Source organism: Eutrema salsugineum, unplaced genomic scaffold (genome assembly GCF_000478725.1).
Source record: "Eutrema salsugineum unplaced genomic scaffold, Eutsalg1_0 scaffold_9, whole genome shotgun sequence".
NCBI lineage: Eukaryota > Viridiplantae > Streptophyta > Magnoliopsida > Brassicales > Brassicaceae > Eutrema > Eutrema salsugineum.
In genome coordinates, this window is record NW_006256342.1 from 8,407,819 (window position 1) to 8,432,357 (window position 24,539).

A 24,539-nucleotide genomic window follows, 5' to 3' on the forward strand; every position below is an offset into this window, starting at 1 on the left:
CTGTGACTAGTGACTGTGTAGCCTCTCTCTCTCTATTAGATAGATTTTAGAAGACCGTTGGATTTATTTTTGACCATTTGAAATCTCAAGATAAGATCTGAGCCGTTAATTCGACTGTTACCTCATTTTCCAACTCTCTCTCTTCTTTCTTTCGATATCACCAACAAATTTTCTAACTTTTTCTCCATGTCCTTTTTTCCTCAGAGCTTTAAACCCTATTTTCTCTACCCTCACGCAAATTTTCCCTTTCCTGTTTTGTGGTTTTTCCCTTTTATTTATTCCTCATAAAGTCGAAATCTTTTGAAACCAAAACCCATAATTATCTTTTTTGTCTTCCCTCTGTTTCTTGTCTCTTTGGGTTATCTCAGATTCTCTCCAAAAAAAAGTCCGTCTCTTTCCATGGCTCCTCATCTCCATCTTCTTCTCCCTCACTTTCTCGTTTCTCTTTTAGTTCTTACTTCAGCTTCTTCCTCTGCTCCTCCAGCTGATGAAGGTGTGTATACATGTTTTGATCTGGAATCTCTTTGTTTTTTTCAATCTTGGACCCTTTAGTTTCAGATTCATAGTTGAAACTAAGATATCTAAGTTTTGCATGTGTGAATGTTCTTCTAGAACATAAGTTACAATGTCAGTGATAGCTTAAATCTGGCTGCTCACTTAGAATAAACTAATTTTAGAACACTTGCAAAGATTTATTGGTTTTGTTTATGTATTGTTTGGCTTTATCTATCTGTTTTGATTTATTGAGTGTGCTTGAGAGAGAGTGGGTAGGTTCTGATATAAATGTCTGTATATGTTTGGCAGGTGGGCTTGTTTTTAAATTCTCACTAAGAAACAAGAATGGTGTTTTTAATGCCCCACAAAATTAATACAGGACAAATATTTTGACTAGAAAACACTTGTTTTAGTCAAGTTTATAATAAGACTCACAGTTCTGTTAAGGAATCTAAATATTGCTGCATCCCAAATATAGTTAAGGATTTAGGGTTTAAGGATTTGATATTCCTTAGGACTAACTTCAGATATGGAAAGGTTCTGATGCTTAATGGTTTCTTTGAAATGATTGAAAAGATGTGATATTTGTCTTTTCTTATAAGCAAAAAGATGTTATCTTTAAGCAGGTGCATTCATCGGAGTAAACATAGGAACTGATCTTTCAGACATGCCACATCCTACACAAGTTGTTGCTCTGCTAAAAGCTCAGCAAATTCGACATGTCCGCCTATACGACGCTGATCCTGGAATGCTTATTGCTCTAGCAAACACCAAAATCAAAGTCATAATCTCAATACCAAACGACCAGCTTCTTGGCATTGGCCAATCCAATTCAACCGCAGCTAATTGGGTCAAACGCAATGTCATTGCTCATTACCCTGCAACGACTATAACCGCCATTTCCGTTGGCTCTGAGGTACTAACAAGTCTCCCAAATGCAGCACCTATACTAGTCAATGCCATCAAGAACGTTCATTCAGCTTTGCTTTCATCAAATCTTGACCGTTTGATCAAAGTCTCTACTCCTTTATCCACTTCTTTGATCCTTGACCCTTTTCCTCCCTCACAAGCCTTCTTTAACCGCTCTTTGAACCCGGTCATAGTCCCGTTACTAAGCTTCTTGCAGTCCACAAACTCATACCTTATGATCAACGTGTATCCTTACTATGACTACATGCAATCAAACGGTGTGATTCCTCTAGACTACGCGCTCTTCAAACCGATTCCTCCTAACAAAGAAGCTGTTGATGCAAACACGCTTGTTCACTACTCAAACGCATTTGATGCAATGGTGGACGCTACGTATTTCGCAATGGCTTACTTGAACTTCACAAACATTCCGGTTTTGGTAACCGAATCAGGATGGCCATCGAAAGGAGAGAGCAATGAGCCTGATGCTACGCTAGACAATGCCAACACTTACAACAGCAATCTCATAAGACATGTTCTTAACAAGACAGGAACACCAAAACGCCCCGGGATCGCTGTGAGTACTTACATTTACGAGCTGTACAACGAAGATACAAAAGCAGGATCTTTATCAGAGAAGAGTTGGGGTTTGTTTAATGCAAATGGTGACCCTGTTTACATACTGAGGTTGACTGACTCGGGTGGTGTTCTTGCTAATGATACAACGAACCAAACTTACTGTACTGCAAGAGAAGGTGCTGATCCTAAGATGCTTCAAGCTGCTCTTGATTGGGCTTGTGGCCCTGGGAAAATTGATTGCTCGCCTATTAAGCAAGGAGAGGCTTGTTATGAACCAGATAGTGTGATTGCTCATGCTAACTATGCGTTTGATACTTATTATCATCAGACTGGGAATAATCCTGATGCTTGCGACTTCAATGGAGTTGCTAGTATCACCACCACAGATCCAAGTAAGAAAAGAAAAAAAGAAGCTTTTTTTATAACATTACATTGTGCAATGTGCAATACTACTGTTTATGGTTACCCTTTTGATAGAATTAATTAGCAACAGAAAAAATGCTTACTTTTTCTTGCTTTGTGGTTTCATTGCAGGTCATGGTTCATGTGTGTTTGCAGGAAGGTAAATCATCTTGATTCTTTATACCCCTTTTTCGGTTTGAAGTGTTGAATTTAGGTTTTGGTTCGGATTTTCGGTTAATAGTAGCGTTAGTAACCAGTATGTTTTAGCATTGGTCTGGATTCGAAGCCGTTTGTTTTCTTTACCGTCCGAGTCAAAATTGTTTATGGTTTATATCGGGTTTTGTTCGGTTTTTAAATCGGTTTATCCGGATTGAACACTCTTATTTGTGGAATCTTTACTAGTACAAGTTTTTTATTTGTAATCTTTGTTGTTCTTTTTCCGGTTGCAGCCGCGGTGATGGAAAGAACGGGACGACTGTGAACATAACGGCACCATCGGCGAATTCGACGAGCTCTGGAATAAGGAGTGATTTGTATTACAGTCGGGGAATTTGGAGCATTTTGACAGTGATTTTGAACGTTGCTTTCTTGTGAAGAAAAAATCTTAAATGTTTTTCGTTCCGGGAAGTTTTTAATCTTTTTTAGGTGGGATTGGAGTTAGAATTTGAGAGGCTGATTGTGTTTGATTCGATTTTGTACACAAGAAACAATCAAGAAAACATTTAATGGTCTTTCTTTGTTTTTAACTATAGTCTTCAGCTTCTTATAACCAAGTTCTTTATAAAACGCTGTTTTGGTTGGATATCTGCATACTCAAACTTCGAAGGAAGAAGAATTGTAACAAGATGCTGTTTTGAGAGAGTTTGGTCAAGTGGGGAGCAGAAGAAACTCTTTACTCTATTTGCTTCTGACTATATCAATTGACACCATATTTGGAACAGAACATATGGTCTTTGATCGATCGACCAAATCGAGACCATTGCGGAGTGGATTGAAGATTGAAAATGAAATAGATCCACAATCAAAGTCAAGAAACAATGGCATTACACAGAGGTGTTGAAAAAGCCACAAAAGTGGATACCTGAAATGCAATACATATGCTAGTGTCAAAGGAAGATATGAATGAGATAGATGTGGTTGGATTGTTATATGTGCTCAAGTAGTCAAGTGAATACATTACTTAGTAGATCTGCTAAGTTGCCAAAACCGTGTTATAAATTGTGGAATCGGAAGCTCGAGCTTTGCTCCATAGAATGCAGATAATCTGGTTCTAGTGCAGAGTATATGGATGAGTTGTTTTTTCAAGAAATGGTTTGCAGCTACACTAGGAAGATTGTTAATTGTTTCATAACATCTGTATTTTGTGTATATATAAGCATGTTACGTGTTCTGAAATTCATAAGATTTTAACAACCCAAAATCTAGTGCTGAATCGATTCAAAGAAAAACTGATCATCCAATAAAGAGCTTGATTCTAAAAGAAAAAACCAAATTGCTTGATTTTGTTATGTATATTTTGCATATCTTGTTGTGCACAATTTTGATAGCTCAAAAACGGTAATAGCTTTCCATTTACACCTAATCTTTTTAGATCAACAACCAAAGTGACTGTAAACAGAAACGATAAACAACTCAACGCAGAGCATCCTAACCGAAAATCAAACCAAACCAGACAGACTTTAGCAACTCGGTATTTGTCAGAGTAAGAAAAACACAGAACATAGAGAGAATGACAAAAGACAAAGGGCACGATGCAGAAATCTAAGAGATGTTCATAGCTTCAGCGTGATAGCTTTCAAGATCCTTGTCCAATTCAGCAGCCGACTTCTCCACTGGCTTCTTTCTGCCACGACCGCTTTTACTCCCTCTGCCACCACCACCGCCTTGGCCTCGGCCTCTACCACGACCACCTCTCAAACCTCCTTGTTGGTTTTGGCTGCCATTAACAGAAGAATATAGATGATAAAACCGATAAATGATTTGCCCACTTGATATGAAACCGAGCTAAGACTCTTTGGAACACTTACATTGGAAGGCGTCTCACAGAAGTAGCTGCACTTCTTCCTCTTCCTTTCCCTCTCCCACCTCTAATCCCTTGTCTGCAAGAATCATTGATCATCAATAGGTTTAATACATTTAGTTTATTCTCCTGTAAATAGATAGACCAAGAAATGGTAACAGCATACCCAATGGAAACAGTCCTCTTCATCCTCCCGTTCAATCCAGTTACATTAACACGAGCTGCAATAGGGGCAGCATTGGTATTTCCATCCTGAATCTCCAGTTTCATAGACCTTCCATCCAACAGTACATTGTTGTATCTCTTCATAGCTTGGAATGCGTCACTTCTTCTCATATACACAACTTCCGCCGAGCCCTGGAACACAGCACAACGGTAAGTAACATGTAGAACCAGAGGGAAAAATACAAGACCGAAGTTAAGGCTTGAGTTTATAACTTACATTTGGACGACCGTTTTGGTCGAAGTGAATTGCATATCTTTTCATCTCCCCAATCTCACCAAAGAGTTCCTAGATCCCATAGGAGAGTAACAAAACTAATTTAGGGACACTCTTCCCGTGGAAGCAACAAAGAACTGGAAACATTGAAGACAGACTATGTACCCTTATATCATCATTTGTCACTCCCTGATCAAGGTTGGTAACATAAACAGTGGTTCCGACTTCCATTCCTGATACACCAACGGCTCTAAGGCTATCTTCAAACAACTCATTCTGCCATGGCAAGCTCCTCTTCCTGCGGGCAAGCTATTCAGTAGAACAGATAAAGTCAGCCAAAAAGGGTCTGTAGAATCTCGAAGCCACATTAATCAACAAATTTCTTGTAAGACGAGAAACCACCAATTTGTCTGAAAGTACTAAACCAGTCAAAGCATAGATCTCCAGGAAGAACCATCGAAGGAGAAAGAAAATGAGAAATGGACGGACAACAAGCTATTTTGACCAACTTCAATACGAATCACACTGACTCTACAGTAAGTCTCTGATGCCAAAAACAAAGTCCTTGGAGAATAAAAAAACTGAGACTGCCATCACATTCCGAAGAAATTCCAGATGAAGCAAGAGGCCCATCGTGAACTTCATGCGTGGTGCAAATACACCCACTTATAGAGATAATCCATCATAGATCATTTAAACTGTTATGTGAAATTGCTGAAATTCCCCCCAAACAACATGACTGCACATATGTGCAGGCTTTTTTCCCCTACGTTGCCGAAAAGAGCAACGTCTCTAACTTTTTTCATAGTATTTTATCACACCAAATGAACCTATGTGGACTATTTAGCTTAATGGAGCTCCTCAGTAAGAGTACAGTGAGAGACAATATCAACTAAAAACGTCTTCACATCTATGCATGACTGTCGAAATCCTCAGAATTTAACCACATAAACCACTAATTACACCAAAACCGGAAGACAAGGAAGAGGCTTCTCTAACAGAATCGTCTCCATAAACTAGAAGATGTTAGAAGATCCTTGCAATCTGTGAGTATCCTCCCAGACGAAGTTTCGAATGCTAAAAGTGTGTCATCATCAGAACGATTAATGCATGAATGTGAAAAAAGCCCCTCCTTTTAGTATTAGCATGATTCAGTAATGCTTCGGTGATTGGTGTCACACCAGAAACTCAGATTTCCAATCAAACACACATAGAGCATCCCAGATATTCGAGCTTGCCTTGTTTATCGAGAAGGATGATGATGGTCGAACTTTAAGAGCGAGAGGACCTTTGCGAACAGGTCCAGCTCCTCTTCCAGCTCCGAGAAAACCATTTGCTCCACGACCACCACGGCCACGTCGGGAAATTCCTTTAGCTCCAGACCTCGCAGCGGTCTTACTTCTCTTGACAATCTCATCAAGAGTCATATTCAATGATTCTGACATCTTCAATCAAATAAAATCAAAACCCCTGCAGAAATTAAGGGGAAGAAAAACAAATATTAGCTAACACCAACACAAACGATAAAACACGAACAAGACAATCAGACACTAGTTTCGTTTCCTACGGATATAAAATTTCAAGTCTCGTATACACAGATCCAAGGACATAACGGTGAAGATTCTTATAAGAAGATCCATATAGACAATTTAAATTTCAAATCCATTGACTGATATAAAATTGACGGTAATCGACGCCTCAAAAGCCCTAAAATCAACAGATCTCGGAATATAAACAAAGCCTAGACATAGATTCTTAAGCGAACTCAAACCAGATGCATCAAGGACACAAACTCTATCACGATGAACAATTCGCAAAACAAAACAAAAAGGAGAATCGAAACTTTACCAGATTATGAACAAAAGGCAGAACGAAGAAGATCGAGAGATCGGCTAGGGTTTTTGAAAGAGATCGTAACGAGTCGTATGTGGAATTAGGGTGTTACAGAGGAAGGGGGAAAAATTCAGCTGTATTATTCACGGCCTAGGGAGAAGGTGAGGTCTTTAAATAGGTCAATGTCAACGGAGTAATTTTGTAATTAGATTTGGGTTTTTGGGGTGTTTTACGTCTTTTGATGTTTAGATATTAACGAGAAAAAGAAAAAGTTAAGGTCGGCGAGAAAAAGGAAGCTTGCCAGGTAAGGAAATTACGCGATTAGTTAATACAAAATATAAAATTAGGACTGCACTTAGCGATAATATCAAAATCACTCCCCGTTTTTCTGATTGCAATCAATCTTTATTTTATTATATGGGATAATTAGTTTTATAATGCTAATTGATATATGATTTATCCCCTTAATGTTTTTAAAAAAATATTTATCATTCTAATATTTTTTTGAAATTTTTTCCAATTATATCCATTAATTTCGAATTATTAAATTAATTAAAATATAAAATAATGTTTTTAATTAAAAAAACATAGAAAACACCCAATATTTTCACGTTCTTTTCCGATTGCCTGAAACTCGAAACCTTCTTCTTTTCTTTGACAGATCCGAAACACAATTTCCGATAGGTTATGTTTTTCTTTCTCCTCCTCTGCTAACTCGTGTTCTTCACATTATTCCCATTAAAGTTCAATTCTAGGATTTATATATTTTCAATTGATTTGGGGATTTTGTTGATTTACAGTTTTCAGCCACAAAAATCCACGTCTTATTTGTCCATAATTTTCATAAACCACAAGTGACATAGATATGTAGCATGTTTGAACCACAAGATATGTAAACTTAAAAAAAAAATTTCTGGATCGGGAAAAAGAAGAAAACGATAAAGTAAAAAAAAAACAAATACTATAATAACAAAGAAAAAACGTGAAAAACAAAAAAAAGTAAAAAGTTTTCAAAAATTTAAAAATCTGAAAATTAACTAATTTTCCTAGATTTTCTCGGAATTTGGTAGAAGTAGTATTCTACCAACACGTAAAACTTTGTCTTATAAGTAGAAGAACTGTTATACATTAATGTAGAACTTGGTCTAATAAGTAGAATTAAGATTCTATAATAACGTAAAACCTTTTCTATTTGGTAGAAGTTTTATTCTACCAACACGTAGAATATAGTCTACCTGGTATAACTTGTAATCTACCATAACATAGAATATAAAAAGAGTCGTAGAAAAAAAATTCTACAGACTAGTAGAAACTATAAATAGCTATAGAATTGGGGTTCTACGTAAAGGTAGAACGTAGAACACGCGTTCTACCATATGTAGAACAAATTTAAAAATATTTTTTAAATATTTTTTTTAAATGGGATAATAAATTTTATAATGCTAATTAATTTATGATTTGTCCCCTTAATGTTTTTGAAAAAATATTTGTTATTCTAATGTTTTTTGAAATTTTTTCCAATTATACCCATCAATTTCGAATTATTAAATTAATTAAAATATAAATTAATGTTTTTTAATTTAAAAAAAAAAACAAGTGGAAGAAACTTTCTTCTAAAACATAGGAAAGTTTTCACGTTCTTTTCCGCTTACCTGAAACTCAAAACCTTCATATCTTCTCTGACAGATCCGAAACACAATTTTCGATAGGTTATGTTCTAGGGTTTATATATTCTCAATTGATTTGGGAATTTTGTTGATTTACAGTTTTCAGCCACAAAAATCCACTTCTTATCTGTTCATGATTTTCATAAACAACAAGTGACACAGATATGTAGCATGTTTGAAGCATAAGATACGTAAACTTAAAAAAAAATATTCATGGATCAATGGGAAGAAGAAGAAAACGATAAAGTAAAACAAAAAAAGCAAACACTACAATAACAAAGAGAAAACATGAAAAAAAAATTTTCAAAAATTTAAAAATCTGAAAGTTAACTAATTTTTCTAGATTTTCTCAGAATTTGGTAGAAGTAGTATTCTACCAACACGTAAAACTTTGTCTCATAAATAGAAGAAATGTTCTACATTAATGTGAAATTTGGTCTAATAAGTAGAATTAAGATTCTATAATAACGTAAAACCTTTTCTATTTGGTAAAAGTTTTATTCTACCAACACGTAGAATATAGTCTACCCGGTATAACTTGTAATCTACCATAACATAGAATATAAAAAGAGTTGTAGAAAAAAAATTATACAGACTAGTAGAAACTATAAATAGCTATAGAATTGGGGTTTTACGTAAAGGTAGAACGTAGAACACGCGTTCTACCATATGTAGAACAAATTTAAATATTTTTTAAATATTTTTTTTTCTTTAAATGGTATCTGAAAATATTTTTCTTTCTTATTTTGGAATTAATGATTTTTATTTAAAAAAAATCGAATTGTATTTTAATTATAATTATCATAACTAATTTAGAAGGATAACTATGTCAAAAAGTGACTCAAAAATAAAAAAACATTAAAGGGACAAATTATAAATCAATTAACATTCTAAAACTAATTCTTTCTAGATAAAACATAAGACAGTTTCTATTAGTTTATATTATTATAGTGAAAAATGTCATGACATCAAATCAATAACAGAAATCAAGATATTGTAAATTATCATTATCATGCATGTGCGTTTTAGTTTTATATAATGAGATGTTTATATTTATGTTTAAAAAGCAATGAGAACAGGAGATCAAACTAACAAAATTATCATGGTAAATCTCAATTACATCTTATTTTTTCTTCTCTTATGAAACATTCGAGAATCACCAAGACAATGCTAGAGATATCACTAATGATCATACTCCTCTTGATCAAGACTTCTGGTACTGGCTTCATTGTTGACAATTCATTAATACACAAATACATATCTGTTTTTGCACTGGCGTACATGTTTAAGAGGTAGTAATCTTTGGCAGCCAAGGCTTTGAGGGCCTTATCTATATCATCAAGAGTAGCGTCATATCGTCCTTCACAAAGTTGAAATTTTTGCAAATCTGTTGTATTGCCTTCGAACAACTTTATTTGTTTGAATGCATCCGAAACATTGCGAGACTGGTAATGAGCAAAAATTTGGCTAGGCCAGGAAAATCAAATAATGCAGTTTCAGGGGTTGGTTTTAGAATCTCAAAACAAAGTGAAGGTTTGAAATCCCTATCTTTCTTTGTGCAGATGCCCTCGATCTCATCTTTTGTAACCATCGTACTAAATCTAGCATATGATGAGATCACAAAAAGAAGTAAAACCACTATATGAGCCAGAAAAAAAGTTTTTTTTGACGTATACAACCATTTTTCTTGTTCCAAATGTCTGAGAACTTATGTGAGATTTATATTGACTAAAACATATCTTCATGTATTAACTGTTGCTAAGATATTTTTTCCATTAATGGTAACAGATTATGTACCTTAATGAAATTATATAAATTAATAGAAAGCAATATGTCAACGGTCAAAGCATACATTTTTTTTCCTTTTTGGTAGTTTATTAGATACCTTCTAAAATTGCAGATTGTATTGATGTAAAAAAATAGAAAATTATTTTATATGAACGACACAAAATTTAGGGTTTGCACAAAAATTAATTTAATCAATATACTACCTAACCTACGTTAAATGAATCGCACAAAAATTAATTTAACAGCATTACATGTCAGAGCATTAGAGAGATTCTCCTCTCTAGAGTTGATATGGTAGCTTTAAAAAAAAATCTAGATTTCTTTTATGTAAAAATAAAAAGCACAGATTTGGGTCAAGTAGCACAAACTAGATTTACTACATCTCCATTTTTGAATGAATATCTCAAAGATATTATAAATATCTAATGCTATCATTTTCATAAGCCCAAGTTGAGATTATGGATTGTATTGAATTAAACTCTTAGCCCAAATTTGTCTTTTTAAATGTATTAAATTGTTCTAAAAATTTATTGTTTAACCTGAATGCACTGATGTATTTTAGACTATATCATGTTGTGCTCACTTCTCTCAACTCCTATAAAAACTTCTTAGCTCTCTCTTAACCACAATAATATAGATATTCTTTGTTTCACATCGTTAAAAGTTATCGTTGCAATATCAAAATATTACTCTAAATCCACTTTGAAAACTTTTTTTTGTATTTTGAATTTGTAATTTTCTTAAAAAACCTAATTAAACGATAACATTTGTCAATGAAATCACCAAAACACAATCCTAATTCAATCTCTCTAAACACTACACACACACACACTCAAATAGACTCTTTAAACGACAACATTCTACTACTCATTTCTTCATTTTTTGTTCCACTTAGTTCCTACATGATTGGTGCCAAACTTTCAACAATCTTTCTTTTTTAAATCATGGTAAAAAATATTTACCTCCATTTAGTAGGTCATAAGCATTTCTATGGAATGTATTAAAATAATTAGTAGATTTTTTATTTTAACCATTCATTTGCTAAACAAACTGTCATACGTATCCACAAACATTTACATAAACTTTATATTATAAGAAAATAAATAAAATTTTGGTAAATTATAATCAAAGAACTCTTAAGCTATAAAATAACACTGCTACTTATTGATCAGCTAGTATATTCTACACATAATCACAATTAAACTGATAGAATATAGACCCCTATTGGCGGTAGCAAAGAAAAATTGTATAGTGGCTGCTTAGCTTTCGCATAGATATTTTGATGTCTACTGAAATAAAGAAATCGAAAGCTTTTATAGGTCATCTCTGATTCTCTGTTGAGTTAGTAATTGATATTGTATCTAATAATCACTCCGATTTGCTTTGATTCCTCTTTTCCCTACCTTCACAAACAGATATACCTTTCTCATTCTTCTCCTTTTGCGGTGGTGATGGTCCATTCTTTCTCTGCAACGTCATCCATTCTGATTTCCCGACACTTGTTCTCCTTCGATTCCTCTTGTTTATGTGCTCTCTCTGCTTCTTCTCTTTTTCTTTGTCATTAATCTCCTCCTCTCTCTCCCTCTCCTACTCACGGCTTGTCTTCTCTTCTCTTTTCTTCCTTCTTTCACGACTCTTTCTCCTCTTTTTTTTTTCTTTCTTATTTCTCCTCTTCTCTATCTCGGCCTCTTATGACTGCTCCTATTTTTTTTCTTATTTTTGGTTCAGTAATCTTAATAAGATAGCTTATATATAAGGAAAGATAATTAGTTAATTTAAGTAAGATAAATCACACTTTTAAGGAGAGTTTTTTTTAACAAATGTATGTTTATCACTGAATTCAATGATTTAAGTGATAAATTGATGTTTATCTACGACGAGATTTTTAAAAATTATTAAATAATAAAAATCTAAATGTGAAAGCCTTTTAGTCCAGTGGTCGACTAAAGGTTCATTGATGCTTTTACACCAAGAAGTCTGGGTTTCAATCCCCGGAATATGCGATTTCTGCAGGTTATTAATGAAGACAAGTTTATAAGGAACATTTCAGCATAGTGCAAGGAGAACTGTTCGTTGTGGTCCAAGGCTGCGTGGATTCAAGTGGACCGAATAGATTGTCAGTTGAAAAATTGTTCTTGTAATAGTTTTTCTAATATAATAACAAGATTTCAGACGATAAAAAAAATCTAATAATTTTTTAGAAGCTGATGTGTCAAAAGAATGGGTGCTTAGAGCATCTTTAACGCTGTATTTAGAAGGTATTTAGCAGAAACTTAATAATTTTTTGATGGTTCGTTTCTAATTTGCCAGAAACGTCTTCTAATTGGGGACGTTTTTACGTGTTTCTTGCCACACGTGTTATGTGTTCATTTGTTTTCAAAGTTGCTGAGATTTTTTTTTTTTTTGCAAAAGGATTTCATTTTCCTCGATACTCGATAGTTTTCATTTCCTTTCGTCTTCTCTCATTTCTCCGACGAACTCGAGGCCAAATCGATTTATCTCCGGCAGCTTCTCCGTCGGATCGCATCAGGGTTCGAAACTTGTCTGCGAAAGGGAAGGCGAAAGAGATAAGTTCTTAAACCCTAATCTCCTCTCTTTATCGGTTGAATTTTTGTTTGGTAATCCAGGATTATCGCGTTCTGTGTATACCGTAATCGAAGATTGTGTGTCTTCTAGGGTTTAGATTTGTTTGTATTTGATCTTGAATTTGGAAAAATCCTGATTTGCGAGGAAACCCTAATTTTGGGAATTGGGGCTTTTCTTATGTGATGACTTTTTTGGGTTATTTCCGCATATTTGGGGATAATTTGATCTGATTAGTTTGTATATGACCTTGATTTTCATTGTTATTGATGGAATTGGTTGTCTCATTCATCGTTTTCAATTGTTAGTGATGGAATCGGTTAACAAGTTTAACTACTTTCAATTTACTTTGATTATGCTCTTCTATGTCATCGTTTTTAGTCATGGTGATTTTGGTTCATCGCTTTTGATTTTAATACTGGTGAGTGTGATTTTGTACTTGCAAGTATGATTTGTTTCATCGTTTGTTGTCATTATGGTTTTGGTGTTTTGCTTTTGATGTTATACTTGTGAGTATGGTCTTTTATGTCATTTTTTGTTATATGACTGTTACTCATGATGTTTTTGGTTCATCTTTTTTTTACTTGTGAGTTTGATTAGTTTTGTTCTGATATTTACAGGGAAATGCCGATTAGCTACACCAACAGCACAACATCGGAGGCCAGCTATGACAGTGGTTGTGCAAAAGCTGATGGGGACTTTGGGGTTCCTGACCGTTGCTATTGTAGACTTCGCTGTGTACTAGAAGAGTCTACAGCACCAGAGACTCGCGGCAGGATGTTCTACTCTTGTCCTTCTATATTGGGCGAGGTAAGATCATAATGTTTTTCTATATGTAGGTAGTTTGTTATGTTATTCAGTTATGTTTGGTGAAGTTAATTGTTTCTTGTGTGCAGGAAAATCCGGATCACATTTCCAAATGGTGGGATGATGCCATTGAGGAGCAGCTGACGATTCTTCAGCTCCGCATCGACCAGCAGAGTTCAAGGATGAGTTCCATGATGGAAAGTTCCAACCGAATAGCCCTCCTGCAGTCTTATGAGGATCGTCTCTATGCCTTGGAAGATCGCATTGCCGGAATCAATAACACCATTACCGAGATCGAGGAATTCATAGGCTTCATTCAAAGTGAAGTGGCTGGAGTGAAATTTTCACTTGCTACTCGAGGTTCTGATCTGCTTCTAATTCTGTTTTTAGTAATTTTTACTGTCATCTCTTGTGTCGTTAGGCGTTGGGATGTAGAATAGGCTGCTGTAACATTAACGGAGATGAGTTTAGGACCATCTGTCTGATCTTATCATGAATGTTGTTATAATGACTTCTGTATTTCATTTCATCTATTGCTATCTTCTGTTCACTTCATATACATCGTTTATTTGTTTCTAGTAGAGGTGTCCTTTCTGATTTATGTTATTAATCAGGTATCAGTGCGTATATGAAGGCGTATCAATCCATTTGTTCGGGGATTAGTACCTACGGAGACCAACACAGGAGGATCTTCAATGCTTACTTGATGTTGCAGATCAACGCAGATTTCCCAGGATGATAGGAAGCATCGACTATATGCATTGGGAGTGGAAGAACTGTCCAACCGCTTGGAAATGACAATACTCATGTGGTTCAGAAATTCAACAATCGTTTTAGAGGCCGTAGTTTCATATGATCTCTGGATCTGGCACACATTTTTTGGACCTCCAGGTACATTAAATGATATTAATGTCCTAGATCGCTCACCCGTGTTTGATGATATCTTAAAAGGAAAAGCACCGCAAGTGAATTTTTCTGTCAATGGATGGGAATACGGTCTGGCATACTATCTCACCGATGGTATCTATCCAAAATGGGCCACATTCATCCAATCAATTCCACTTCCCCAGAGCATAAAAGCATCTGTATTTGCAGAGCGTCAAGAGTCTGTCCGAAAAGATGTTGAGGGTGCTTTTGGTGTATTGCAATCTCGATTTGCAATTGTTAAAAATCCGGCTCTTTTCTGGGATAAAGATAAAATAGGTAAAATTATGAGAGCTTGTATCATACTCCATAATATGATAGTTGAAGACGAACGAGATGTACGCACTCATTATAATGCGATAGAAGAATTTCAACTAGGGGAGGGAACTAGCAGTTCACCGATAGATCGCTCGTACTCGACAAGTATGGCTACAAATGTTGAAAATATGTTGGATACTCGGAAGAGAGTTCGTTCCAATGAAATACATGAACAATTGCAAGAAGATTTGATGGAGCATATATGACAGAAATTTGGTCATTTATAACAATTAAGTTTTATGTTAATTTGTATGTTTAGTTTCTCTAAATTTAAATGCATGTTTTGCTAAGTTTTAATGAAATCAGTTTTTTTAACAATTTTGATTTATTTTAATTTGGTAAAAAATAACTTTTTTGTTTAGAAACCCATATCAGTCTCTCCATTGCACAGCTAAAACACCAAGTCTCTAGAATCAGATTCTTTTGCTCACTTTTTACTCAGAAACTAATTAAACAATGGTCTGAAGACCCTCATGGGTCTCTCCCATTAAGGTTGCTCTTAGGTGTTAAGTTTGTGAGACACAACTCACTCTTTATATAATAGATAATATTATATAACTAAACTTTATATATTAATTGACTGGACCAAAGAAAATTTCATAGGCCAAAATTGCAAGTCTTAAATAATAGTAAATTGGGCCAAAATTTTTTTGGAAAATAATTTCTAATTTACGAGATAATATATATATTATAATCATCATTGTCTGAATATTCCACGAGAGGAGAAAGGATATTCTAATCTACAAGAGAATCTATATATGAGAAAAAAATCTACGAGAAAATATAATTATTATTACCTGAATATATATATATATATATATAGAAATAAAACTTTTAATATACAAGAGAATGTATATATTAGAAAAAAATCATATAATATGATAATTATTATGTAAATATGGGAAAAAAAATTATAATCTATGAGAGAATGCATATAGAGAAAAAAATATATGAGACAATGTAATCAACATTATGTGAATATGAAAAAAAAAACTCTAATCTACGAGAAAATGCAAATGCATATATAGGAAAAAGAATCATACAATGTGATAACACTCCCAAAAATTTAATCGTCACTTACCAACTCTTTATATGAATCAAATTAATCTTGCCAACCAAGTTAACGTAATTAATGTAATTTATCAAATGCATCATCTCAAAACCCTAAACTACAAACAATTATAAAAGGCTACCTTTATAGAACATAAACGACCACACCTAAGCTTAATTCCAAAGGACCAAACCCTCTATAGTAAACTACATTACATTCAAACGGCTGTTTCTCTACCAATCTCCTACCTCAACGAAGTGAAGCGTTCAAAACTGGCTGGCGCGTCGAAATTAAAGTCCTACATACATGGAAACAATACAGTAAAATGACTGGAGAGACACTTAAATGTTTTTTTAGCTGCTGAATACATTTGTATGATTTCCTACTGTTTTTTACTTATAGAGATATATTTATAAACACACGTTCCTCAAATTATACTAGCATTCTTGCAATTACGTGGACAGAGACAAAGATCCATGCTTCAGTTTAAAAAAGATGACTTCATATACGGACCAACTCAATATTTGAAATTCAGCCCCTAAAAATATGTACTATATTATCGTTAAGTTTATAAAAATAACTGTTTTTACAAAATATTTTTTTTACAAAGTTATTTTACTTAATTGAAGGTAAAATAAAGTTCCCCCATGCTACAGTGCAGGTTTATTCCTAGATTTCATTTAAATTTACATCTTAATCTAGATAATTTTAATAAGATTATATCCAAAATACCAAAGTTTTAATTTAATTATACTTTTAGGCTTACTCTTAACTATATTAATTTTAATTCATGTTCTAAATAATATTTATAACTAAATAATTTTCAAATTATTATTTTTGACATTTGTAAATTTGTATTTTTCTGAAATATAATTTTTTTTATAAGAATCAAAACATGATTTGACAATTAAAGAAGAACCAACATCAATACCAAACATGAACTCCAAAAATCTTAATATTAGTGCCAAACATAATAACTCTAAAATATTTGAGTTTTGAGGTTTACCAAAATTTGAGCATAGATGGTTCAGGAAATCAGATGTTTCCAACAAAGTTCTTCTAAATTAGCGTTTGTAGCCCCTGCAAACAAACAAAACTGCGTTAAGAAGCAGGGAACAATTGGGGTCTATCTAGTGCAGAGTCAAAATCAAAGCTAAAAGACTTTCAAGAAGGTTACACACTGGTTGAATAACTCATACAGGAAGACCAAACAACAACAGATGCTTAAAAGCAGAGAGCCAAACGTATCACTTCATATCACTTCAAACTAGAAACATTTACGCACAACACATCACAGCAAAAGCAACTCAAATCTCAGGAAAGACAAAGACAAAGATCACATAAAGATAGTCACTTATAACAACATGACACTATCTGATTCTGAAACATGACCTTAGTTAGCATTTAAGTAGTATTCTCACTTGAGATTAATCTATTATATAAAAGTTGAGTTATGTTTCACAATCTTGACACATCATCTACCATTTTGACATATCAGATTGACACATAAATTTAATCACTTTGACATAACCTCATTGTTATCGAATGTCTTGGAAAGTGTTTTCTAAAAACTAAAAGTAATTGAGAAGTTGAATCAGATACATGGTTCTTCCATACTCTTAATCTCCTTTCTTCTATCGAATTCAGTCAATATTCCACATTTACATCTACAATTCCAAAACACTAATGAACAATAATTTCAGTTCTAATAATATATATATATATATATAAGATATAATTGAAATTCTAATGGTTGACATTCCATTCTCCAAAACTTATAATTAATCATAGACAATCGTCTCACTGTAGCATCTCTCTTCTAGCCACAAATCTTACTTTGTGGGAAAGAAAAACTGGCTTTAAGCCTCACATTGTTATTGGAGAGAAATTTGATGGATTGATTGTGTTTCAGGTAACCTTTGTTGCAAGTTTTGATTTCATACATTTTTAGATATTTGGTTTTGCAAATAATATCAAAATTTTCATTTGAATAGTTGCAGGAGGTTAGATTCAATGAGGTTTGAGAACGTATGAACTCAGGCGATTGTCTATGACGAGGTGATTGCGTTGGAGACCAAAGTTGAACGCATTTTCCTCACAACAACGCTGCTCTGCCTCCTGCTCGGACATTAAATGTTATCTTCTAAACCTGACTTTGTCGTTATGGTTTTTAAATCATGCGTTGGCCTTTGTATTGAATGGTTTAGTCGACTTGATGTTCGTTTGGATATCATTAATAAAAAAAAAATATCATTAAGAATGTCTACAATACTTATATATTCATGAAGTTTTCTCGTATGAAGCAGATTGCTTTAGTATCTACATATTATATACTTATAATTCTGGGGGTATTTGAAGGAATCAAAGAAAGCCTAGACACTTTCCTTCATTGCTACCTTGCTATCATTGGGTGTAAATATTAGAAACGATTATAAAAGCGACTTATATTTCTCTGGTTTTCCATTCTAATAGAGTATCATTTGTTTCAATTATTTATCACAAGCTAATAGGTTTAGTCATTTAGAAAAGTTAGCATGTGACCGTTTTAAGTTCTGCGTTCATATATCTTTCGATAAATCATCTATAAATAAGTTAGCATATGGCGTTTGCTTTCAAACAGCAAATATTGGCTGATGAAGCCATTGAAGATTCACTCTATGGATGGCATGACTGGTTGGGAGGTAAATTATGGTTGGATAGATGAGGTCTAATTTTTGGGAAAAAATGGCAATTGTGGTTGTGAGAACTATAGAATATGTGATTGTGTTTGATTCCACGAAAACATGAAAGGCTAATTGAGAAAGAAGGAAAACAAAGGAGTTAATAAATGTGTTGTCTAAGATATCAAATGAAAAATGTGATGGAAAAATAAGAAAGGCTTTTTAGGAAGAAGAGGATAAGAAGAATCTATGAGTGTCTTCGTGGATTGAAATAGGGTGGTGTTTGTATGGTTTCTATTACCAGATGTTATATTCATATTATCGCAAGACGAAAACAGAATTACTAAAGGGAAAGTGGGAAACCATACAAAACTAAATTTTGTTAAGATTTTCTTATAAAAATTTGAGTTTCCTAATGAGTTTTAGAGCTGTATATGAATACGAATGGTTTTATATGATTAAAAACTTGGTGGATTTTTTTTAATTGAACTTTTTGATCTTTAGAGCTAAATATGATTAAAGATGGTTTTTTATTATTAAAAAATTTGATGGCTTGCAAGAATCGAACTTCAACTTCAAGCTACTACCAAACCTAAGACAGTTATTTAGCAAACTATAGGTAATATAACAAACTAACAACAACACATATACTACAAAACATAAGTTTATAAATGTTAAATAACAACTGTTAGAAAAAGAAACCCGCGTGTATACGCGGATATTCATCTAGTTCAACTAAATAACTACATGACAAATAAACGGACAGCGACAAAATTCAACCACCTAACTAGCCAAGAAAGATCCAGAAAAAAACTCACAATCATACTAGTGATAGAGATCCTTACAAGAGCATGCTACAACATCTACCATACTTCCTAGATAAACAAAATGCATGATACACCATCTAACATACATACGAGTGTATACATATTCAAGAGTTTCACAGCAAATCAAAATCATTCACAATCTAAAATAGAAGACGCAAGGATACAAAGATCACATTTTTGTTTATATGGAAATCTAATTCCTTTCGCCATCTCAATAGTGATGGAATCATACATTACCTTCATCATTCTATCACTAGCCACTGTGAATAGAACATGCCCATCATTTTCATCAAAATAATGTCCATACGATTCCACCACTTCCTAATATGCAAAAATCAATATCCTCTTGCTGTGAATCTGTGATAAAATTGTGAAGACATATTGTTGTTGTCAAAATCTTGACCCATTTCTTCAGCTCATATTTGGGGTGTTTCCTGTGCACCAAAGGTTCGCTCAATTATCAATCTCAAACTAGAATATTTGCGGTTAAACAACTCCCTACTGCTTGTGTAACCATGAACATTGCAACACTCTCCCCAAGATAAACATGACAAGATTCCTCTAACTTATACTGTTTAAATAGACTAATAAAATTCCTAAATGTTGACTGGTGCATGCATGTAATATGAAAGTATTGTACCTTAGACTCAAACGTTAACTGTTGCGTAAGATACCAGCCTTCACCTTGATATTTCCTCACTAATTGTCTGTCAATATTAACTTCCATCACTCCATACATTTCTTCTATAAAATCATACATGTTTTTCTCTGTTTCCATAAAACATGTTGATGAAAAAAAACAAGATGAATAAGTGTAAAGTGAGATGTTAAAATTCCTAAATGAATAAGTGAAAACAGTAAAAAATCAGCGTTAAACGGAGTACCTTTTACATCACCATGGGTGTTTCCTAACACCTTTAAGTGAATAAGGGAATTCAGGATTCCCCAAAAAATATAAAAAATCAGTTCAATATCTTGTTAGCAAATGAAAAAAAAATGAAGATAGAGATCTTATTGACCATCATACGAACAAAGTGGCATCATGGAATTGACACACGATGAAAAGGAGGAAAACTGATGTTTGGTATTCATCAATCATTTTCTCTGTAATTCACAAAAATATGTGGTTTGTGCAAACTATTTTTGGGTAATTGTTTATATATGCATTCTCTTTTTTTTTTTTTTCAGATATTCAAGAGTTTTGTTGTGTAGTTCACTATAATTGGAGTTGAGCATTATCAATTAGAAAAGAAAAGTCAATTGTTTTCTTTTACCTTTGACTTGAACACGTCTTTTACCTTTGGCTCAAACTCATATGATGTGCGATTTTTGTTCATTTATTATCCTACCATTCCATTATTATTCATTGGTCCAAACTTTATTTATTTGTTTCTTTTCACAGTAATTTGTTGGGCAATGGCATTTATTCGTACGATTGAAGCACTATATAACATTTGTCAAATATTAGAAAACTAAAGATCGTTTTCGATTCAGCATTTGGTAAACAACATGAAAACTAGGCGACTTGGATAAGAAGATAGACGAGATCTTGGAAATTATGTTGCAGAGAATGATGTATTAGAGGAAGCCGAATGTTCTTATTCACGTGCCAAACACACTTGTGCACATGAGAACGTAATTTATAGCATAATTTGTATGTTTCATAATTTAGTGTAAAGAAACAAACAAGTTAGTAGTCGGCTACTCAATAGCGTAAATTCTATAGAATTGAGTATATTTATTTTTATAAAATATTTTTTTATCTAATTGTTTATTGATTTTATCTTATGTTCCTTTTAATAATTACATTATGAATCTATAGTATTGATCTTCCAAAAGATTTCCATGTTACTCTGACCATAATTTGCCAATTGGGAATATGAACCTATTTCTAAGGAATATTCAAATTCAAAACATCGTGGTGAAATTTTATGTGGTTCAAAAAAACCATCTATCTACTGCCACTTTTTCTCATAGTATTTCACAAAGTATTGTTCAAAGTGATGCACCTAAAAAGTATAATTTGCTAAAATTTTGGAAATTGAGATTGAATTTAGTGATCCCAAACAACTTTCAATGAGATTTCCAATGTTTAGTAGTACATGGCACCATCTATGCATATCCCTGCACCCATACATTAGCAGAACATATAAATCAACAGAACATGAAACCTAAAACACATCTAATAAACCATAAACACAGAAAAAGAAAACCCAAAATCATTGCAGAAAAGATGCAAGAAACTCTTTATTGATGGCTCAAAAGCCATAGATCAAAAATGTCCAAATCATGCCAAGTTTCTAATAGTATTACCCTTAATCAACCCTTTTTTATGAAAGCTATGAATAAAAGTTTAAAAGTAATATTGGAACAATGTCACAGGTCTATTTTAGTAACAATGCCACGTCTATTATAGTTTGTGGTTCTTGAATGTTTATTTAGTAATTTTCCGATCTATTTTTAAATCTTGACAAATATCTTTCACGTGATTTGTATTTGACGAATTTATAGTGCGAAAATGTGAATTTGGTTTGTTTTCTAAGTTGAATTTTCTAGAGTTCAGTAGGAGAATTTATCTCATGAGCAAAGTAATTTGGTTTGTTGACAAAATTTTGGTTTTCTTATCTTTCACTCATATTGATACAATTTTTCGAGATCTCTTTATCGTAATCAATCTATTAAAATATAGAATTGATGTAGGCAACTGGAAGCCTATTGGCTAAGTTATTATATTGATCAGAGCTAAATTCGAGAGAAAATATCATCAAGGATTGCAGCAAAACTTTTATAATATTCCAAAACCTTAGTAGCATCGCCATCTCTTGCTGCATAATCCAACTACAATTTTTTTTATTAGAAATTCAAATTAATAAATCAATAATGAGTACATATAAATATGTTAGTTCGAGTCAAAAAATGAAGTGTACCTTTGTAATTGTATTGAAGAGAGATGAATAGAGACTCCTAAGAAGAGGTCTATCCTTGGGAGGCTTTGCTTGGATAATTAAATACAAATCTTGTTTCATGTTTGATGCATTTCTCCTTAACTCTTTCCCTCCTTCTTTCCAAGTCTTACTTTCTATCATCATCTCTTTTATTTCCTTTATATTTTCGGCATTTTTTCTTAACCCTTCCTATCAACGATATTAAAAAAAAACATGAATAATTCACATCCATAATTCTTTTTTGGGTACAACTATGTGCCCATTGAAACTGTTGATACAACGAGTCTGCCACAAATTTACTTCAAATACAAGTTATATGACTAATAAAACCCGAATAATCCATAATATAATTGTTTGTACACACAGAAATCGAATTTTTGAAATCCCAAAGGGCCAAAACCAAAATTGTAACATTAGTGATATGTAAAATATATGTATCTTCAAACAACAAGCTTCTTGTAAACTCTAAACATTTGATAAAATCCGAATCAGCTGAAGAAAAAAAACCGTGACCAACGACATGTAGCCTAATGGTTTGTTATAGTTTCATCACTGTGTCATTATTCAAGTTCAAACACGTATATATCATGTATGTTGTTGACTAAAAGAAGTTATGGAACTTTTGTGACTGAATTTACGTAGAATCCTTAGAGAGCAAATGCCATTTGTTTCAATCAATTGAGACAATGGTCTACAATGAAAGGGACCAAAGAGTAACTAAAACCGAGGGATAAGTAGTTTATAGTTACCGGACCTGAGCAATCTCGACCGTACGTTCGGGCTCGGGTTGTGGCGCGAGGAAGCTGAAAATATTGGCGGCGTTCGCATAGGAAGAGCGTTTGCGATCGAAAAACAACAGTTGAGGAATTAGTGTTGCTGAGATGGAGAGAAAAACGTCTCTTCGTATTCTTCTTGATGAATCAATAGAGAGTGTAAAGATAGAACCCGTTGCTTCTAGCGGAGGGTCTTGATTGTGAATGGGAGTAAAATGTGGTGGTGGCTTTGAGAGAGCCATGTCTCTTGAGTTTGATTGAGCATAAGAAAAACAAAGGAAATCAAGAATGTACAAGAAAAAGAAGAAGATAATGCTGAGGCTAAAATTGTAAAAGCGATAAGGAACACCACTTAAAAGGTTTTTTTTTGACTAAAAATTATATTTTAGCAAATTCAATAACAATTAAAAAATGCTGTATATCATTTATGTAAATGCTTCTATTTTTTTCTATTTTAAAAAGTAAAAACTTTCTACATTTTGGTATAAATAATACTTCTTGATATTCACCAACACGATTCTTTAGCCATGTAAATATGTAAAGAGAAATTGCACTAAATAATCATCAAACAAATTATAGTTAACAAATTAACTAAAAAAATATATGAACTTGATATTCTCTATATATTCTATATTAATACCCTTTTACCCTTTTTTATTTTTCTTTTTTAAATTTTTCTTTTTTCCCTCTTTTTCTCTCTCTCTCTTACTACTTTCTCTCTTTTTCATTCGTTATTTCATGCAGTGCTTTATATATTTCTCTGTGCCTATATCATCGTCATTATCAACAATCTCGCCAAAAAATCACAAAAAAAATTTCAATTTTCACCAGATTATATGTTTATTCATCTTGATTCTCCTTCTCTCCTCCCACGATATTCTCCACCTGTCTCATCTAATAATTCCAACTCGTTCATGGCTTCGTTCATTCTCTTCTGATTCCTTCCATCGACAAAGACGTTAATCCTCTTATAGAACATTTGTTATGCAATTGGTTTTACTTAAATTGTTGAACTTTAAAATATGGATCTAAAAATTGAATTGAATTAAATTGTGAACGGATCTAAAATTAAGACGAGAAGTGTTAGTTCTTCATGAAACAGCTGAAAAATATTTTGTATAGAAAAGTTATTTTTGATGTATATAGAACATTGTCCGTGATTAGCTAAGTTATCATGTCATTGAATCGATTTTTTTGTAGAATAATATATTGGTCCATTGTAAATCATATTAATATATGGATGAACAAAATGTTCAAAAGTTTTGCTATTTTTTATTTGCTAATTTTTTATATATGTATAGAATGTCTATTTTCTTTTTTAAAAAAAAAACCTATTTAGCGACTACTTCTATCACTAGTATCACCAAAATCAATTTTGTTTGTTTAACGGTAAGCTATATCTTAGCGACTCTAGAAACTTCAAATAAGTGGATCCTTTAGTGTCGAGTAAACAACAAATTTTGGATTCTCGGCGATAAAACCTTCAAAAGGCATATTCATGAATCTGCTAAATTTCTGA

At 33.2% G+C, this 24,539-nt stretch overlaps 3 protein-coding genes and 1 pseudogene across 7 annotated transcripts; 1 reads left to right on the forward strand and 3 right to left on the reverse strand.

The window, feature by feature from the left end:
- The first annotated feature begins 206 nt into the window (after positions 1-206).
- On the forward strand, positions 207-3,151 carry LOC18008371 (glucan endo-1,3-beta-glucosidase 2). Its single transcript, XM_006391307.2, has 4 exons — positions 207-493; positions 1,122-2,375; positions 2,518-2,545; positions 2,835-3,151. The coding sequence occupies exons 1-4, from the start codon at positions 400-402 to the stop codon at positions 2,977-2,979; spliced, it is 1,521 nt and encodes a 506-aa protein (XP_006391369.1). The 5' UTR covers positions 207-399; the 3' UTR covers positions 2,980-3,151.
- A 772-nt stretch (positions 3,152-3,923) lies between these two features.
- LOC18008654 (THO complex subunit 4C) lies at positions 3,924-6,822 on the reverse strand. Of its 2 annotated transcripts, XM_006391309.2 has the most exons (7): positions 6,693-6,822; positions 6,083-6,314; positions 5,010-5,153; positions 4,848-4,916; positions 4,572-4,762; positions 4,413-4,484; positions 3,933-4,321 (listed from the first exon to the last, which is right to left on the reverse strand). In XM_006391309.2, exons 2-7 carry the CDS (start codon positions 6,287-6,289, stop codon positions 4,147-4,149), a joined length of 858 nt encoding a protein of 285 aa, XP_006391371.1. In that variant the 5' UTR covers positions 6,290-6,314; positions 6,693-6,822; the 3' UTR covers positions 3,933-4,146. The 2 variants fall into 2 exon arrangements, with proteins under 2 accessions (XP_024009536.1, XP_006391371.1); XM_024153768.1 differs by having other exon boundaries at positions 3,924-4,321; positions 4,413-4,762.
- A 2,634-nt stretch (positions 6,823-9,456) lies between these two features.
- On the reverse strand, positions 9,457-10,026 carry LOC18008908 (annotated as a pseudogene).
- A 9,321-nt stretch (positions 10,027-19,347) lies between these two features.
- Positions 19,348-23,288, reverse strand: LOC18008487 (psbQ-like protein 3, chloroplastic). Of its 4 annotated transcripts, XM_024153774.1 has the most exons (6): positions 23,002-23,288; positions 22,230-22,436; positions 22,105-22,140; positions 20,187-20,217; positions 19,943-20,070; positions 19,348-19,736 (listed from the first exon to the last, which is right to left on the reverse strand). In XM_024153774.1, the coding sequence occupies exons 1-6, from the start codon at positions 23,260-23,262 to the stop codon at positions 19,719-19,721; spliced, it is 681 nt and encodes a 226-aa protein (XP_024009542.1). In that variant the 5' UTR covers positions 23,263-23,288; the 3' UTR covers positions 19,348-19,718. The 4 variants fall into 4 exon arrangements, with proteins under 4 accessions (XP_024009542.1, XP_024009543.1, XP_024009548.1 ...); XM_024153775.1 differs by lacking the exon at positions 22,105-22,140; XM_024153780.1 differs by lacking the exon at positions 20,187-20,217 and having other exon boundaries at positions 19,943-20,009.
- Between the last annotated feature and the right edge of the window lie 1,251 nt (positions 23,289-24,539).